The sequence below is a fragment of the Psammomys obesus genome, unplaced genomic scaffold, assembly GCF_907164565.1.
Source record: "Psammomys obesus unplaced genomic scaffold, mPsaObe1.curated_primary_1811, whole genome shotgun sequence".
Taxonomy (NCBI): domain Eukaryota; kingdom Metazoa; phylum Chordata; class Mammalia; order Rodentia; family Muridae; genus Psammomys; species Psammomys obesus.
This window is the reverse complement of record NW_026592890.1, coordinates 6,176,312-6,196,692: the sequence shown is the minus strand read 5'-3', so window position 1 is coordinate 6,196,692 and position 20,381 is coordinate 6,176,312. Positions and strand designations below refer to the sequence as shown.

The 20,381-nt window shown below is 44.3% G+C and overlaps 1 protein-coding gene across 1 annotated transcript in view; it reads right to left on the bottom strand.

Annotated features, from left to right (window-relative positions):
• Snx9 (sorting nexin 9) overlaps window positions 1-20,381 on the bottom strand; it is a 79,618-nt gene that overhangs the window by 5,272 nt on the left and 53,965 nt on the right. Inside the window, exons 7-15 of the mRNA XM_055615953.1 lie at window positions 18,689-18,773; window positions 15,687-15,812; window positions 15,466-15,583; window positions 8,576-8,706; window positions 5,740-5,843; window positions 5,257-5,360; window positions 3,614-3,691; window positions 1,623-1,699; window positions 162-251 (exon numbers count right to left, since the gene is read on the bottom strand). Coding sequence (XP_055471928.1) covers window positions 162-251; window positions 1,623-1,699; window positions 3,614-3,691; window positions 5,257-5,360; window positions 5,740-5,843; window positions 8,576-8,706; window positions 15,466-15,583; window positions 15,687-15,812; window positions 18,689-18,773 — 913 coding nt within the window. The remainder of the gene's footprint in view (window positions 1-161; window positions 252-1,622; window positions 1,700-3,613; window positions 3,692-5,256; window positions 5,361-5,739; window positions 5,844-8,575; window positions 8,707-15,465; window positions 15,584-15,686; window positions 15,813-18,688; window positions 18,774-20,381) is intronic.

The window sequence follows — 20,381 nt, the reverse complement described above, 5'->3', positions numbered from 1 at the left end:
ACAGGGTCTCACTATGTAGTCCTGGCTGGCCTTGAGCTCATGGGAATTACAGGTGTGTGCCACCACACCCAGCCAGTTTCTTTTCTCGTGGATAAAGGTAGTATCTAAACACCGTGGCAATGCTGTACGGCCAGCAGCTCCTTCTACACTGTGGCCCTTACCTTGTGAGCACCAATGATGTCCGGGAAGCAGCCAAGAAAGCCTTTGTACTCGTGGTTGCACTCCATCAGGAAGTGGAGGTCCTTCTTTGGCTATAACAAGACACAGGCTGGCCGTTACTGGTGGAGGAATTCAGAGACCAAGGAGAAGAGACTAGTGAGGAGTGTGCGCCCAGAGTCTCAATATTCAGGGTCTGGCTGCCTGGATCTCACTAACTAGACTCACACAGACCTGGGTCCTCTGGCTCCTGAGTGCTGGGATTACAGGTATGTGTGCTACCATGTCCATCTATGCTGCTTAGTTTTTGTTGTCAACTTGATACAACCTAAAGTCACTCGTGAAGAGGGAGCCTCAACTTGAGAATCGCCTGGATCAGACTAGCTTGTGGGAATGTCTGTGGCACACTGGATTGCTGACTGTGTGAGGGCCCAGCCCACTGCGGCAGCACCATCCGTATGCAGACTGTCCTTGGCTGTAGGAGAAAGCAGAGAAACCAGGCTTCTGCTTCTGTCCTGAGTTCCTTCTATGACCGACTGAGAACTGGACGTATTTGCTAAGTAAACCCTTCCCTTCCCAAGTTGCCGTTGGTCAGAATGTTTTAGAACAGCAACAGAAAGTAAACTAGAATACTCAGTGTTAAGCATTTAGGATTAGTTCTCCTAATAGAAAACAATCCTATGAGACTACTAGATTTTGAATATTCTGTTGTGAAGAAAGTGATAAATCACTTTGAACTTGATTTGTAAAATTAGGTATTTACATTATACTATATAAAATATGTATTTTTAGATAATATTTCACATTTTAATCAAATAAAATATAGGCATTAAATTGTAATAAGCAGAAGTGTTATAGTTTAATGCCTACATTTTAATAGACAACACACAAATACTACCTAAGCTCCTCAGGCTCACCTAAGGCACTTTACAGATGAGGAGAGCAATCTTAGAGAGGGTAGGCGGCAGTGTGGGGTCAGCCAGGGTCTCTCATACATTATAAGCCTGGATGGCTGAGAGTGGACCAGAGGCGTTGATGCCAGAGGCATTCAATTTATAGCTCCTTTTTGGAGGGTGTTTGGATCAAATTCTGGGCCCTACAAGTATGAACAGCAATCTAGGCCATTTACTACTGAGCTACAGACTCAAACCTCATTGAGACTTTTTTCTTTGTCTTTTTGAGAAAGGGTCTTACTCTGTAATTGAGATCAGCTTGTAGAACAACTCTATGTAGCCCAGGTTAGCCTCAAACTCAAGGCTATCCCCTGCCAAGTTCTGGCATTACAGGTGTAAACTACCTGGCTTCATTTGGATTTCATAACGAGACATTTGTTCATTTTGGCTTAAGTGGAAAAAAAAATCACTAAATAAAATGAAAAGAAAACCTCAGACACACAGAAAAGAGGTCATCTACTTGATTTAAGTAGCGACCGTGGACCGTGGTTGGAAGTGTGACTACGGCAGTACCTGCTCGGCCACAAGGCTGGCAATCTCCTCGTAAGTCTTCCCAGCTTCTGTTATTGCATCATTCAGGTCTGTCTCACCTGAAACGGATTGCAGTCTTGTAAGCAACTAGTGTAACATTTTCCTTATACGTGTGGGTTTTGTTATACAGTTCATGGATAGCTTTTAGTGTAGAAACTGTAAAACACTGTCAAAGTTGATGAGAACCCTACTCCACCCATTCTCTGGTTCCCAGATGAAGATGTTGGCTAGTTTTTAATGTTAGTGTGACACAGGCTGTAGAGTCACGGGCAGAAGAAACCTCGGCTGAGAAAATGTCCCTGTTAGATTGGCCTATGGTACATCTTCCTTATCAATCATCAATGTGGGAGGGCCCAGATCACCGCGGGTGGTGTCACCCGAGGCTGGTGGTCCTGCGTGCTATAAGGAAGGAGTCTAAGAAAGCCCTGAGGGACAAGTCAGTAAACAGTTTCTCCGTGGCCTGCCCTGACTTCCGTCAGTGATGGGCAGTGCTGTGGGACTGTAAGCTGAAATAAACCCTTCCTTCCCAGGTGGCTTTTGGTCATAGCGCTTATCACAGCAATAGCAATCCTGACAGTGACCAACTTCTCCCATCTACACCCTTTGTTCCCTGTTTCTCTTTTCTTAGGACATACATTTTAACTGCAAACTTTCCTGAAAAGGAACATTTAAAGAATAAGGACCCTGTGCTGCACACCTAGGAAGAGCCCACTGCTCTGCTCGCAGGAGGAGCCAGTGTGTGGGACTCCAGCACCTCAGGCAGGCTCTGTATGCACCAGGGCAGAGACGGTGTACAGAGGACCGGGTGTGCTTCTTAACTCGGGGCTCTTCTCAGCCCTTTTTTAAAAACAAAACTGTTTTTTTTTTTTTTTGTGGAGTGTTAAGGAGTATGATGAGTCCTATCCTTTGGTTCACTCTGGACTGAATCTCTGTGGTGACATGTTCCTCTGTCCTTAATTTGTCCTCAAATTGGCCACCAGGCCTCAAGGCTTAACCAGATCCAGAATCAGTTTCTGGTTAATTCTAGTATTCATACTGTCAGAAGCAACTGTGGTCATCTCTGGCAAAGCTGCACCATTCTCCGTCATCATTCATTTATTTTTCTCTTCTATAAAGAGAACCCTTTCTTTGCCAAGCCTTTAATACTGTTAGGCAGAATCAGAACAGGGAAAGCAGCATCAACCAACGCTCGGGTCCTTCTTTACAGTTTCAAAAGTGCAATGGAGCTCACTGTCTCCCAAATACAACTGAGATTAGATTCCAAGTATCTTAGCCCCAAGACTGGGATGTTTCACGGTTTGGCAGGGGCCGTGGCAGCCTTTCTTACACCGTTCTAGTGTTACCACCCACTGTGCCGTGGGTGCAGCGAAGGATCTATGGGATGTAATTACGACGGCCTTGGGACTCAAGCTCACTGACATGATAAGAAGACCAAACGCTGCAGTACTGCTGACACGGTGCTCAACATCCCTGACCCACATGTTTTTAAAACAGATGCTAATCTAAAGGAATTGCTCTTTAAAAAAAAAGCAGTTTTAGTAAACTGAATGATACTCAACAAAAAAATATACTGAGCACTTTTAATATTGGCCAAAGTGCCACATGTACTATAAATATCCAATTGCGTATTGATTGACAGTGAGGACAGCACAGAAAACAGGCAGCTGTCGGTGTACTTAGCCAGCTGGTACGACCTCTGCACTGGCCTCACCCTGCTGTACCTTTTTCCCTCCTCCGCTCAGGAGGAGTAAGCTGTGTGTGCTAAGGCACGGCAGGGTGCCCATTTTCCCAGAGCCCACTGTATGCTTTATGGGGATGTACAAGAGAAGAGCTCTGGGGCTTTATACATAAAATTCTCAGCTGAGAAAATTCCCCTTACCACACAATGCATACAGGTACTGAAGCAATTCACAAATGGGGACGATTATTGTGCATTTATTGACAAAGAAAATTATAAACAAATACAGATATACCTTGATAACCGCTGGAGCTGAACACCGCTGCTAAACTCTGCAGAGCCTTCCCTATCTTCTGATACTCCTTGGGTAAGGCTGGAAGGAATTGTTAACTGATTAGTCCCCGAAGCAGCCTGAAGCACACTCAGTAGTTCTCTGGCAGTGACTTATAATAAAAGTTGTTCAAAATTATTTGCAATAGCATCTATTCATTAATAAAATACTGATGAAGTGACTTTCCAACTACTGGTTTCTTTAATTGACTATTATTTTTAACTGATTGTTCAACTAGTGGTGGATTCAATTAATAACACCCCACCCTCACACTCATTCACTGGGTGGAGAACAGGGAAAGAAAACCCTCTTAGCCTGTTCACATGCACGTAGCATCACAGTAACCAGAGACACCATCTTCGTATGGAAGGTTTGGCAAATATGGCTCCGTGTGGCAACAAAGGCTCAAGAGAAGGGTGTATGCAGTCTCACCTATGGGATATGAGGACTCTAACTGACCCCTATGGTTCCAGGCTTAGGTCTGAGGACCATCCTCCAGAACCTCCACAAGTCCTGATGTCAGGACTTCTACACAGGCTCACTCAGTAGGCACCGTGACCTTCTGAAAGAAACACCTGCCTGATCTCAGCTGCCAGAAACTCAGAGACACAGTGACCTCTGATTTACCTGCTTCCGTGGTTGGAAGACACTCATGCTACTTACCACATACAGTTTTTACCCTACAGATTAAAAGTTATGATGGCCTTCTACAAATGTGCACCTAAATTAACTCATGACTTTTAAAGCTGAATTATTTATTTGTATTTTATTGCTTCTTCTCTTTTTTTTTTCTGTCATGCTGGAAACTGAGTCCAGGGCCTCACACATGCTGGGCAGGGTTCTGAACCTCACTACCTTCCCAGGCCTTCATCTATAGAGGACATTGCCCCTGCATGCTTCACTTAGTCTATCCTGGGGCACCACAGCTGCACAAATCTGAGGATACAGGAAAAAAAGCTCAGCAACATGAAATCTACATATAAAGGACAGGAAGAAAGAAATTCTTAATCCCAGGGAAATGAGTAATGCCATGGCTAACAGGCCAGGTCCCTCTGTAGTGGCCTAGCCTGACACATCTATTGTATTTTCTACCGAGTATACAGGCTATTTAAACCAAACCAAACCAAACCAAACCAATAAGAAAACCATGGCTTTAGTCAAGTACACCATATCCTAAAGCAGGCACGTAAAAAGTGAAGCCCTGGGCGGTGCCTGGCATCACATACCTGTAACTACACAGATCACTTGAAAGGGGAAAGCTGGACAATCAAAGAGTTAGGAGCCAGCTTGAGCTACAGAGACCCTGGCTCAAAAATTAAAGCAAAGCAAAGCAAAACCAACTAAACAAGAAATATCCTCTAAACATGCACAAAGATTAATTTGCCAGAGATTACAGAACTCAAATGACCAGACCTTAAAAACTCAAGTTAGTATGCTGGTTTTTTATGACATTTCTTGAGCCACCTTCATTATGCTCAGTTTTCTGGTATAACAGGTGTGGAAAAGTAAGGTCAGAGCAAGGGTCTGAGAGGCACTTTGCAGCTCAACCCAATCCCTTGTGCATGGGCCAGGGTCCCTGTGCAGACGGAGCCCGGGACAGCACTTACGGCCCGTGCAGCGCTTCCAGTGTTCCTGTCCCACCGTGAGCAGCTCCTTCACACCGTCATCCATGGCCTTGGTGAACTTCCCCACAGCATCACACTTCTGTTCTCTGGGAGCAGAGACAGCTGTCAGTCACATCAGCAAGGCAGAGACAGAATAAACACAACGCCTCGCCTGCCTGAGGCCACGGTTTGATCCCGGCACTGCCAGGAAACGATTTCTGCTTTGTTGGGTACTCCATGGATGTCAGTGGCTCTGGGCCACCACGTCCCGTCAGACTTTACTGAAAATAGTAATATTACATCAGCAGTGAAACAGACCTGCTGTGGTAGGTGGAACTTCTGTGGACACCAGCTGACTACAAACCCCGCTCAGGCATGAATTCCTTTCTGAGGATGTGAGTTACGGCTGCTGGAGCCCAGGGTAAGAGGGTGAGCCAAAGGAAGTGTGCAGGCTGAGGGGAAGGGAAGCCGGGCAGCAGCTCTTACATCTCTATCAAGTCCAAGTCAGGAGCCTCTGGTTCCATGGTAGAGAATATCATGACTCCCACCAGCTCGTCTTTCTCAGCCTTCCTCTTTCCAGTTTTCCATTCCTGTAAGTAAGAACATGGCAGGGCCACAGTTGCCAGCAGGGTGACTTGCTCTTCCAAATCCCAGAGCAGACGCAGGAACAGCTTAGGGATTGGATCCCTGTCTCCTTTTTTTTCAGGTAGCTCCCACCCGATATCGTCAGCACCACAGGCCGATGCCTGGGCCACCTCAGTGTCACCGCCCAGGCACGGGCACTTCTTAGGAGACATGAGCAAACAGACTCAGCCACATTCCTTTTGCGATGGCTTCCAACATAAAAACTACTACAAGTGCCCTCTAAGAGACTCTGACCAAAATGAACTGTTTTGCCTCCTTAAAAAAAAGGATTCTTTTTTTCCTGTTATATGTATGTTTAAGTACCATGTGTACAGAGTGCTGAGTAAGAGGGCGTCAGATCCATGGACCTTGATTTCTGAAATTGGGTCTCTTCCTGAGACCTGGGGCTTATAGGTTAGGTGAGGTGGGCTGGCCAGTGAGTGGCCCACTTTTCAAGGACCCACTTTTCCCTGTTTCCTCAGCTCTGGGATTACAAGAGCCTGTCACCATGCCTCACTTGCTTGTTTTGTGTCTGTTCTGGTTTCTCTAACTCCACTGTTGAGCATTTCAGCTCCTCTTTCTTCCCCTTTGACTTTTCACATGTGACATCTTAATTAGGTCCTTTTTATATATCTGTCAAATTTTCATAGTTTTACAGATAGGTTTTTTTTGTGTATTTCTTGTATTTATTCCTAGATCGTTGATAGTTTTGAAGTTGATAGGTTTTGTACTTAATGATTTGCTGATAAGAACGCAATGACTTTATCCAGCTACTTGACAACCACTTATTTATGGGGATTCTAGGGTGATTCTTGGGCTTCCTCTGTTCGCCATTATGTTAGCTACTGAGAAGGAAAGCATTACACTGCTCTCTGGCTCTACAATGCCTCTGGCAGGTGAGGAGACTGTGGTCTAATGAGAATAAATACAAGGACCACAGCAGCAGACAGGAGTAGAAACAAGGCCTAGAGCAAGTGAATGATTCAAAGTTCATTCTTTTTTCATTTATACCACTTTTACAGTGAGTTTATCAATCTTGGAAGGTGGCTCCATGTCAAACAAATCAACTCATGTTTAAAATTTTCTTCTTAAGCACATTATGCATAAAGCATGACCTTTATCAGTACTTTCTAAACCCTTGACAATTCAGTACAAGATCCTTTGAAATCCATAACCTGAAGGAGGCTCCATGCAGTTTCACTAACTATAAAGTAGCCCTCAGGTGCTCAAGGAGCCTGGTTTCACTGCTTTGATGATCCAGGACACACACACTGTAGAACTTCACACCAGAAAAACTAGGATTGGCTACAGCAGCCTGCACAGCTTGCTACTGTTACTGACATCACCTCACAAAGACAATGGAAGCCCTCAGTGTGATGTTCCCCTCCTGGTGATAGACAATATACCAACCATGCCTGTAAAGTCTAGAAAGACACCATCAGTGAGAACAAGGCCCAAATGGCTACTCTATGTCAAGCATACTTAAGCATGCAGACAGAGCTTGGATGTTTATTCAACACATTTTGTAAATGCATTATCTCTCCAAGGCAAAAATACTATGAAGTTTAGCAAGGACATTGCTCTCTGAAGGTTCCAATGGAAGATAAGGTATTGTACAAGTTGATTACACACACACACACACACACACACACACACACACACACACACACACAACTTGGTAACATTTTCCCAAGTCATACTATAGTTAGCATTCGCTGTTACTTCTGAACTGGTCCATGCTTTTACTCTGCAGTGTTATATGAAATCTGCAACATTTGACCCATGTAAAATTACGGAGAAAACATCTTTGGAGAATAAACAATACAGTCCAAGCTTATCAAGAGAAGGCTACTTCTGAAGCCAACCAGGAGGTGTCAGGAAGGCAGCTTTGTCCTGCTTTCACAAGAAACAGCTGAGCACTGGCTGAGTGACGCTGCGGAGCAGGCAGAGAAAGACCAGTATCGACTCTGCACTTCAGCCTCCTCTATGGGAAGAGGAGTTGGCCTTGGGATGAATGATCCATCTCTGATTCTGCTTTCCTACATGGCAACGTAGCACTGGGAGCCCAAAGACTCAGATAACTCACAGAGCTCATTCTCCTCTCCTCAGGTCCACATTTGAAGTTTAGTCTCCCCACGCCTGGGTGTGTGGTATATGTGTGTGTGTGTGGGGGGGGGGTGAGGGCAAGTGCCATACACATGGAAAGGTCAGAGAAGGGCCTGCTCTACCATCTTATTCCTTTGAGACACAGTCTCTCACTGACCTGGAGCTAGGATGGTAGTCAGCAAGTTCCAACAATCCCACTTCCACTCGTCAGAATGCTGGGGTGCAGGTATGTGTTTTTAATGTGGGTGCTGAAATCCAAACTCAGGGCCTCTTGCGTGTGGCCTGGTGTTCTTCCCGAGCCCTGAGCCCATTTAAAGAGCACACTGAAAAAACCTGCATATCTAAGCATATTCTTCATCTGTGCCCCACCTGCCTAGGGCTGGCTACTCTGGCGTACAGAGAAGCCTGCTGGATGGCAGTTCTTTCAAACAGCACAACACATGTCCTCTCTCCAGAATTTAGGTTTCTGTCCCTTCTTCATTTTTTTTCTGGAAGGACTGACAAACAGGCAACATTACTTTGGCTCCTTTCAGACAAAATTTACTGTGAACGTGCCAGCACCCATTTCCCTATGACCATAGGCTACACTTGCCTTCTCATCTCGGAAATTCAGGAACTGCTGGAAAACTTCACTTTCTGACACCACGGGGTGCCGGCACATCCTGGTCATCCAGGCCTGGAGGCGCTCCATACGCATTTTGATAAATTCCTCTTCAAAGCGACCTAGAAGAAATACACCAAGAGTGACACACAACTCCTTCTAGAGAGAATTATTATACTGCGTCTTCCGAGACAGCCAGATACCTGGCTATTTTGTAAAAGGCTCAGAAATTCCCAGGAAGGACACTAGACTCTTTGTGTGTGTATCACAGACTATGTGTGATCGATGGATGGTGTGTGTGTGTCCATGCGTAGGACTGTGGAGGCCACAGGATAATGTCCGGCTTCTTGTTCAACCACTCTCTGATTTATTCCTTTGAGACAGGTCTTTCACTGAACCTAGCACGAGGTTGGCAGGCAGCATGCCTCGGCATTCCTCCTGTCCCCAGACCCTGTAGCGCTGGGGTTACAGCATGTGTGGTCATGCCTGGCTTCCTGTGTAAGTGCTGAAGATCTGCGCTCAGGTCCTCATGCTGGGTAGCAACTGTTCTCATCGACCGAGCCCTTGACCCAGCCCTGACTCTTTAGTTTCTAAGAATGAAATTCCAGGGGCTGAAGAGATGGCTCAGCGGGCGAGAGCACTAGCTGCTCTTCCAGAGGACCCCGTTCTCGTTCCCAGAACCTACGCTCACAACCACCTGTAACCTCAGTGATCTGAAACCTCTTCTGACCTCCATGGGCTGTTCCAGGGGAGCCAGCCTCTCTCATGGTCTCCTGAATGCACATGGTACATATGCATACTGTCAGGCACATACACACAGAAAAATAAAGAAGTTAATCAATGAAGAATAAAGTTCCAATTTTGCACATCAACAAATGTTAATGTTGGCAAGAATAAAAAATGTTAATTGCAAAGATGTTGCAAAGAAACATCTCAAAGCAGAAAACCACCTCTAGTTTATAAACAGTCGTTAGGTCAGTTCAGGGCAGGCACAGGAGGCTTTACAGGCAATGAAGGTGCGGTAAGCGGAAGTTACTGTGCCACTCTCACGGTGTAAATGAGACTTTAATAGCTGTAAAACACGTCAGAGACACATAAGTACTTAACATTTGTGCTCACTACTCAGTAAAGTCGGGCTATCCTGCAGCCAGACATGGCGTCTATAACCCACACACGGGAGACTGTCAGAACTGTGAGTTAGTGCTAGCCTAGGTTACACAGAAAGATCTTACCTAAAAATTAAATAAACAGTGTCCTCCAAACACACATACACACACACACACCCACAAAGTGTAGGGGCGCATGTGTATACTCCCTGGAGACTATAACTTTGTTGTCTCTTTTCTGTTGTTTGTATTTTTTTCAGTGTGTGTGCATGTTTGCCTGCATGTGTATCTGTATACCACATGTGACCCTGGTGCCAAAGAAGGCTGGAAGATGGTGTCAGATCCCTTGGAAGTATCGTTTACAGGCAATTGTGAGCCACTATCTGAATGCTAGGAACTGAACCTAGGTCCTCTGCAAAAGCAGCAAGTGCTCTTTCCACTGAGCCATCTCTTCAGCCCCTCTATTTTGTCTTGGAAGTTAAATGGCAAAGACAATAATCCCATGACAGCACCTCCCTGAGCTAGCAGCCCTGCTAACACACTGTAAAACTTGTAAAACTCTTCCTGTTTTAAAGTAGAGAGCTCGGCAAGCATGGCACAGCCAACATCAATTGAGCAGAGACTTTATGATCCTACCACATGAACTCAGCATCAGCTGAGAGTCTGAAGGTGAGAGTTCTAACACAGCCAGGTGAGGCCCTCAACTAACCGTATCCCCGAGAACCAACAGGGAGCTGTTCAATGCCGACAAGACAGCCACAGCCCGGCTCTGGAAACCAGCAAAGATAAACATCTTCTGACAGTGTCTTTTGCTGGAAAGACTGCTCAACTTCCACCATGAACAGTGAGAATCTGTAGCATTCTGGCCTGCGCCACCTCTCTGCTGCTGCATCCCTCCCCACTCCTCAGAGGCTATGCTGGGCAAAGCAGGCTGTCGAGACTGGCTGCAGCATTCCTGCCACAGGAGGAGGCAGCAGCTCACTTGGTGTGGAGCGAGGGAGAGACACCCATTTTTAGCAGCACTGGTGGCAGGGTCAAACTCAAATGAAGAGGAAGAGCAAGTGGCTGTGCTTAGCAAGATGGCAGAACCAAGCAGATGCCAGGCTGAAGCTCTCAGGAACAGTGGGGACCAGCTGGTGTCTAAGTCACGTGCTCCTGCCCAACCATCAGACGCATGCAAGGAAGATAGGAAAGGGTCAGGGTAGGAAGTGAGGCATAGTGTGGCAGTCCCAGCTGCATGGTAGGTTAAGGCAGCAGGATTATCTGAGTCCAGAAGTATGGATAAGCCTGGGCAACTCAGTACAAGCCTATTTCCACAAACAAACAAACCACTAACCCCAAACAACAAAACAAAGGACCAGGAGGAATAAAGGCTGGGGATAAACTGATGCGATCTGAGCTCTGGATGCCCTATTCTACTTATAATTACATCAAGACAGGAAAGAAACCATACTGGCATGGGTTCTGTCCAATCCATCCTAGGCTTCCTGCCAGTCTATATGAAGGAGCAAACCTCAGGAGGCCAGTCTTAAACACACAAACATGAAAATAACAACTGAGCTTTGCAAGCAAGGGTTCTGTGATTCAGGCTAGGCTAGTTCCTTATGCACACAAAATACAATGATAACCTTCTGGGAGGCAACAGCGGAACCCAGACCTGCCAAAACAGATTCTCAGCAAGGTCCGGTCTCCACTACAAACAAACAAACACAGACACTTCTAATCCCGACCCTCAGGAGACAGCCAGGCAGATCTGAGTTACAGGCCAGCTGGGTCTATAGAGCAAGTTCTGGGACAGCCAGGACTACACAGAGAAACCCTGTCTTGAAACACCCCCTCCACAAAAAAAAACAAAGCAACAACAACAACAACAAAACACAACAAAACAAAATATTCAAGAAAAATAAATAAAACCAACTAGAGCTCAGTAAACAAGAAGATAGGATCTGTATTGAAGAAAAAAGCAGTCAACAGAAATTGTTACTAAGTGCTGCAAGATGCTGAATTTAGCTGATATAAATCAAAGCAGTTCTATTATGTTCAAAGAACTATTGGAAAAATTAAAGGGCAACATGACCAGTAATCAACAACCAGAGACCCCAAAGAAGACATAATTACAGAAGAGAATGAAATGAAATTTTTGGAATCGACAGTGCAGAAACTAGAAGAGAAAATTGACATCAGGAATCAACAGTAGATGCAAGATGGCCACAGACAGGATCATGAGCCAAGCGCTCTCCACACTTAGAGGCAGCAGCGCTAAACTGCTGAGATGAAACCAAACATCAACAGCTTCGAGGTTGGGGCTGTGTGAGAGTCAGCAGCGTTAGTGGCTGCCTTGTCACGTGGACACTGCAGGCCAGAAGACGATGGAAAGGCATTCCCTGTGCAGCATGAAAACTAGCAGTCAAGGATCTCATAACCAGCAACCCACCCTTCAAAAGTATAGGCAGAGGGGACTGAAGAGACAGCTCAATGGGTACTCGGTGCTCTTCCAGAGGGTCAGAGTTTGAACCTACGTGATGGTTCACAACTATCTGTGATTCCGGTTCCTGAAGACTCAATGCCCTGATCTGGCTTCTGTGGTATCAGCCACATATGTAGTACATATGAGCATGCAGGCAAAATCCCCATACATGTAAAAATACACTTCAAAATAAAGAATCGGTCTGAGCATGTGCACTGTTTGATTTAGTGACATCAATTAAGAACAGTGTTGTTTTGGAAGTTTTGGTTTCTTTAAAAAATCAGTTATGTTATATAAATACATTTTTGTTTTAATTCCAAGTGTGGGATATGGGACTGCCTTAGTTTATCCACAGCTGATAACAGCCTCATGTGGCTTGGAGAGGGGTGTGGTCTTTGCTAGCTGTAGTGGAATTCTGAGGTCTTTGGGAGAGTGTAAATATGAGAGCCCAGAGAGAAGAAGGATCTTCTTTCTAGAAGATGAGGAGGAAGAAGGCTGCATGTTTGGCCTGCTGCATTTGCTGTTTGCTGCTGCTGCACTGCTAGATATCCTAATGACTGAGACTGGTATTTTCCCAAAGAACCCGATGACCCTAACCAGCCAGAACTAAGTCTAAAGAGGTCTATGTCCCTTTTCCCTTCTAACCTTCTTTCTTTCCTACCTAGGGTTGGGGGGTTGGAATGGCGGTAGAAATTAATGAATCCCAAATAAAATAGCATTGTAAAAAAATAGGCACTACACTATGAGGTACTGGCAAGAAAATGAACACATAGAGTAAATAAGACCAGAAACAAATCCCACAAATAAATGGTCAAGTGAATCTGTACAAAGGGCAGATGCAATTTATCATGGAAAGGTTTAATTATGACTTTGAATCATATTTTATGCTTACTAGGTTTTTATATCAGATCCTAGAGACTTGTAAGCAAGGAGGGACTTATATTTATCCATTTTCTAAAAACCTTACCTAAGTTTTCACAAAGAATATGAAAATATTCTGGAACCCCCAAATACAACCTGGTTGATTCTGTTCTGTCTCACAAAGAACAAAATCTGCAAACAGAATGTCATCTATGAACTCCCAAGGACAAGAATCATGACATCACCTCCCACACTTCCTCTTCCTTTTGTCTAGGAGTTCAGTGAGGGGAGGCTGTACACAGCACTGACCTTGTGGGTACCACAGGCAGGAGGCAAGGGGAAACAACGCTGTCCTGTGCCTCTCAGAGTCCTGGGCATGCCTCCAGAGAGTGGTCAAAGCCCGACTTTCTTCAGACTGAGGCTGCTGTTTGCTTTGCTTTGCTGTGCCATGCCCCTGGCTGCATGCCTGTGCCTAAAGACTAAGCTCAATGTGGAAGGACTGTGAGCTCTATGATGCTTTAAATCAATACTGAATTACTTGGCTGAAAACCTTGGCCTATTCATTTAAAAACCATGAAGCATATACTATTCCAATCTAATGCACAAAAAGCAGAGTATAAATTTCAAAACATGAAGAACTGGAAACAAATTGAGAATTTTAAAAAGAAGGCTCTTATTTAAAGCAAAAAGAAGGACTAGAAGGACAGGGAGTATGATCTGAATCGCTTGTAGAGTGGTTTGTAGGTGTGCTGGCACTCTGAGTGGAGGGCAGCTATAGTCTTCAGCACCCCGGGTCCACTTCCTGGCACCAGCCCTATGGAAACACTGCGGCATCACATATAGGACTACTGGGATGCTGCAGATGTACTGGGATGGATGTACTATGAAAACACTGCTCCACCTAGGAGCAGAGCAACCCTCTCCATCCTACCGTAACAACTGTAAGTTTTTAAAGTTCCTAAAAGAAAAAATATCTAAACCAAAACAACTTTTACAAACAAACAAAAACCTCCAAAGGAAAATAACAGAAAACAAAGTAAAATATAAAGTTTTAAGAATGACTTATATATCTTGAAGATAATAATTCTAGCTAAAAGATTAGCTGACTCACATCTTATAACATAACCATAAGAAGCTTCAGGATCAAACACAAATTCCCTGCCTAGCAGGACAGACAGAGCCTGTGGATGTTTTGGGGACATGGACTAGGAAGGTGAGCGTGCCTGCCTGTAAGGAGAGAGAGGAGAGCGCTCAGCAAGTGTCCCAGCACACAAGGATTGGCCCCTGGGGGCAGAGCGTGTGCTGCAATGCTAAAGTCTCACCCAGGCCCTGGCATCTGCCTGGCTAAGAGTATTTGTGGTCTCTCCCTAAGTTCCTCAACTCTTGCTGAGGGTTAAGCTGTCTTCAACCTCTCTCAGACTTTGGGAGTGGGCCTCCTTCTCCCTCCAAGTCCCTCTCTCCCAGGCCCTTCTACATCTGGCCAGTGAAGCCTCACTCTCAGCCTCCATCTGTTCCTTTCTATACTGACTGGTTTCATCATGTGAACACTTTCTACTGAAACTCTTAGTCTTTGGCAGGCTCAGCCTCTTTCACTAGTGTGTGGGATAAGTGCTTGAGGACTCTGTGAGTGTGACTTAAACACAGATTTTATGAAAGAGGTGAGTTTCTGAGGACAGAGACAAACTCTTTCTGACCAGATGTGTAGGGGTCAGGTAGCACATGGATTTCTTAGCAGAGAGTTTTCATTAATAAAGGTATTTTTATTATTTTAAATGATGGTGTGCATGTATGTGTGTGTAGCTATGTACATAGTAATGCAGGTGCTGGTAGAGGCTGAAGCTGGAGTTACAGGCAATTGTGAGATGCTCAAAACAAGTGCTAGAAACTGCAGCTGGGTCCTCTGCAAGAACAATGTACATTCTTTTTTTGGGGGGAAAGGGGAGCTATTTATTTGTTTGCTTGTTTCAAATCAGGGATTCTCTGTGTAGCCTTGGCTAACCTAGACTCACTTTGTAGGCCAGACTGGCCTTGCACTCACAGAGATCCGCCTTCCTCTGGCTTCCTGAGTGTTGGGATTACAGGCATGCACCACTGTACCTGGCTGCAGTGAACATTCTTAACTGCTCTCCAGACCTTACTTATGGGAAGATTTTTGGGGGCAGGATGAAGTGGAACAAATAGGACAATCTTAAACAAGTAAAACAAAAACAGAACAAGAAACCAAGAGGCCACTAGTGAGTGATGAAGACCCCAGGAGGAAGCCTGACTCTTCCTCAGGTTCCATTCTCACACTTTAAAAAGAATACATTTTTTTTTGGTAGAAGGAAATAAATACAATGACTTTTCTAGAATTCAAGGTGTATAACATAAACTCTGATAGCAAAGTCTGCAAACTGCCTGACTGCAGCTCTCCACCTGTCATTCAGAACAGCATTGCCCACACTCACCTGTCACCTGCTTGTCTGGGAGAGAAGGGATTGGAATGGCGGACCCAAACTTAACCAGGAGACGCTCATATAACCAATCAAAGTGCTTATATCTGTGGTTTACAGATCGATTAGTGTTCTGCAAAATAAGGGAAAGAGACAAAAGCATTACCAATGCCAACTACTGAAATGAAAAAGATTGTAAGCTGCACACAGCTTCGTTTTTGAGAGCAGGTACTCACAGTGGGTGTTAGCTGATACTCAATGTAGCTCTTCAGACCATACATTTTGGAACCTTTCCGGGGATCTGCTACCACACAATCAAACGTAGAGGTAGGATAAACCCACATTGGGCCATAATCTCCAACCTAAACAATGATCCAGGACAAGTTAATTCTGTAACTTGGGAAAACGGTAATACAGCTACAGTGGGGCAGAAAACAATTCCTTTTAGAATTGGTAGTCCTACGGCAGCCATTCTTGCTCCTACTGGAGAAGGAAGGCTGGTGTGTAGTCCCGGTAGGCATCACATCTAAAAACCCAGTTGTCCAGATGAACCATCTCGTCCATGTGAGTAGCTTGTCTCATGATAAGAGAAACTGGCTCACAGCTAGGGAGCTGAAATACAGAGCACTTCCTGTACCCACAATTTAAAGCTAAGTGGGACAGAGCACCTTTTTTTTTCTTTTTTTTTTTTTAACTTTTAACATTGATTGTTCTTTTATGAAACAAAAATTGAAATATCAGGGATGTCATATTCTCAGTTTTTGTATACACTCTCATTTGGTTTTTAACTTATTACAAGGCTAACTGGTAAAACAGTTTTCAAATAAGTAACTAGTCTGTGATTATGCTTGGAGCATCACCAGCGTAACTTTAAAAATGAGTTCCGAGACTGGCCACAGCCTGACAGCCATTATTTCGGCCATGGTGTGGACTGGGGTGCTCTGTTCCTCAACGGCGAGACACAGAGCTGGGTATGGTGGCACACACCTGCAGTCCCAGCACTTGGAGGGCTAAGGGATAAGGTCATGAGCTAGAGGGCTATGCAGCACAATTCTGTCATAAACAAAACAACACAACAACAAACAAAATAAAATCCACAAAAGGGAGAGAAGAGTGGGCTGACTTCTTCCCAGGACTTTCTGTGTGTGTGCAGAAACACAGGAACCAGCTGACTTGCTGTCTCTGAGCTGCATGCCTGCCAGGCCTCCCAGGCAGTGTTTGCCTGTTCTTTCTGCCCTGTCCTTTCTCTACCTATGACAGAGGCACAGGTTCAGACTGTTAGGGGAGGTTTCTCACATTTGCACTGTTCCCCAGAGGTCTGCCTGGGGTGGATGACGAAGGGGCTTAGCTGAACTCCACGCAGGGTAGAGAGAACTGGCATGGCAGTCTTGAGCTCTTATCATCTCTGCTATCTCAAATCTGGCTGCTTTCATCCAGTTAAAACTGCATCCAAGGCTGGAGAGGTGGCTATGGAGGCCACGGCTGCCAAGGCTAACACGTGGCCTCATAGCAACCCTCCCCATATAAGCAACAGTCTTGAGCTGGTTCTGGTCCATTAATTCCCAAATGGATGGAAATAGTTACAGATCTGAAAGCTCCAGATACAGGGAAGTGGATCTCAACATAGAACATAAAAGGAAGCTGAATATGGTGGTTCATGTCTATAATCCTAGGACATGGAAAGTGAAGGCAGGAGGGTCAGAGTTCAAAGCTAGCCTTAGCCACGTTGAGACCCTGTCTCAAAACAAAAATCAGAGCAAAATCGCCTTAAAAACTAACCAAAATAGGAAATGCAGGATGAGTCAGGAAGGAGGCAGAGAACTGGAAATGATTAAATAAGGTACCAAAGAGGTCTCTAAGAATACACAATTAAGGACATAGACTTCAGGACAGCAACTGAGGGCCTGTCCCGAGCAGCAATCCACTGTGAAGAGGAGAAAGCACACTGCCTGAGTCCCCAAACTTATCAGACCTTATGCTATCAGCGAGTAATAAACTATCCTAAGCACAAACTTTGTCTCTGTTTTTTTCTCAGCCTCCTGAAGACTCAATGGCTTTCCCATTTCCTTTGCTATGTGAGAAGCTTCACCAGCAAGCCTGCCCCCACGCTCATGAGTCTACATCTGGCAAAACTCCTGGACAGAGCACAGGGTGGACTTGGTCATAGTCATGCCTGTGACAAAGTCCACACTGAAATGTGAGGGGCAGCCAGGGGCTCTTAGCTCCACAGAGCTTCGCATTTAATGAGAGGACTCGTGATGTGCCAGTTTTTGCATTTTTCCCAGCCTGGTAACGATTCAAATCTTAAATCAAACAGCTCAGAAGAGAATCACCCCAAATATGCTATGAGGGACAAAGGGTAAAAGGCTTTGGGATATTGCACCTCTATTTGGAGGTTTCTAGAAGTTGAAGCTTTTTATAGATGAGGGAAAGTAAAGGATCCACTACTATTCCTGTATTTTATCATGCATCCCCTGAAACCAGAGATTGCAGCAGAAAGCCATGGTTCCTCTTGCTTGTCTGCAGCCATGGTGATTACATCCAAGACTTCCCTTGGCTACAAAATAGTCACAGCTCTAATTCCCACCTAGAATTTCACTCAGGAATTCACTGGTATTGCTTAGATAGAAAATGCATTAACAATCGAAGTATTGGATGAAACCAAAGAGCCTGTGCCATATTACATAATAATCATTTAACCAAAATATATTAAATTGTTAATGGTACCATTGACTCCCAGCTCTTTTTTTTTTTTTTTTTTTTTTTTTTTTTTTTGCCTCTTATCTTGAGCAGACATCTGGTTTATGGGAAGAAATCCTATTACCAGCATATTGGGGAAAGCACCTTATTCTAAGGATGTGTGCTTTTACCTTTGTCAGGGTGGAAACCTAAATATTTGAATTCGAACTAAATAAATAAGGCTTTAAAAAAAAAAAAAGAACAGAATGCAAAATATGCTCTAAGTCTTAGGGTCTCCGATATTTTAGAAAAGAAAAATATTAAAACATGAGAGATGGTTCAACATTAATAGTTGAAAGACAAAAAGAATACTGAGAAGCAGTAACAATCATTAATTTATGCTGATTATCTTTAGTACTCTTAAGAACATATTATCAACTATCTAGGACAGTATAAGTGTGCTTAAAAATACTTCTAAAAAGACTCATGTTCTTAGGGGAGGTATTATAAGACACTTTAATTAGAAATACAGCAAACAGACAAGAATGAACAAACTTACAATGATAGGGATTTTCTCTTTGGGTTTTGCTAGTTGCTTGGCCAACAAGTACTGTTCCATGCCAGGTTTTGCAAATCCAGGAAATCTGATCACGAAGAAAGTGCTTGTGAGTCTTTGTCCTTCCTCATTCAAGTTCTACGATTCTCACCATGTGACCTTTACACACCAGTTTTAACCTTGTTCTGTCTTTCAGATGGAAATTTTGACGTGAAACCAATGTGGCCCGTTAGCCACTCAGTGGAGCCTGGGCAGGGATAGGGAGCATATGGCTTCGGCAGGTGTGACGCTGACAGGTACTCTCCCTGCTTAGCCAAGTCTGGAAGAAGCTATCACCAGTAAGGAGTGAAGGGCAGACATACATAAAATACTCCTGGCCCCTGCATGCAGCGTGGCAATTGGACTTGGCCACTTGCTAACATGTCCACATTTATGCACAGTCAATTATTATTAGGCAGACAGCAATAAAATATATTATTTTTTTAGCTCTATAAAGATATGTTCTCACAATGCCTCAGTACACTTAAATTTCCAACCTCCTCTTCTGACACAAGCTTATGTTCCAGAACTAGACTATAGCTAACCTATAAAATGGATTGTTGAAAGCTCTGAGTACTAAAAATACATAAAGGCTTTACATTGTTCTCAGCACCAAAGAGACAAAAGTCTTGGTGGTAGGGGTTCAAATTAGCCTGCTCTAATCTGGATTCAAGCTGGAATGACATTTTAGAACACAACAATCATTAACTAAAGCCAACCTCTTTGCTTTAGAGAAGCAACTGGACTGAAAAAGGTTATCCATCTCAAAAGAAACCTTTGGGCAAGTATGGAATAGAGGGAGGGTGCTAGGCTCCAGTGCTGGCTAGGACACATCAGCTGCTAGCTTGTTTTGCTGTCTCTTACTTTTCAGAGAACCAAGAAACAAACTACACATAAAACAGCTTTAAACACATTTTGCACTTAGGCTGAAAGAACAACTGAGAGTAATGGTATCATAGTCAATATTCTTGAGAACTCAGTGTCTAAGAGATAAACTGTGGATGGCCATGACTAATTTTATTATGCACATAACTGAGCACAAAACCATAATGGAAGAAACTGGAGAGGCATCAAAGTGTGTGGTCTAAGAGCTCATTTAATCCCATGTTCTTTAAATAGACTATAGAGACCTTGACCCTAATCTCTAGATATATGCTAAACAGGAGGCTTTCCAAAAACTTCAGGCACAAATGAACCTTCTTTGAATCCACTGTGGACTGAGACGAAGCATTAGCAGCCTGGGATACGCTGTTTCAACTATGACTGCTGGGCAAGAGAACTCACTAACATCATTCCTTATGCGCTCCCTCAGCTCCTAACCCCACAGGGCTGCGTTCAGATTCACAAGCAGGGACTCTACAAGTTCCACAAATTCTTCTTTAAGCTAAGAGAACGCTAACTGAAAATGTGTATTAGAAACACATTCTGCAGAGACTGGGATAATGAGCTTTTCGTCCTGAATGCCTGGAATCCTGATTCGGTCACCTACCATCTGTGTGAATACAAACACTATACCCACCCTAGGCTTTCCCTGCAGTAAAACAGAAATGCCGCACACCACAAAGGGATGCCAGGGTGCCATGAACCATTCTGCCCAATGCCTGGCACATGGGAAGTGATTGACTTTACTAAATATATTTCCTAACAATAATTATTT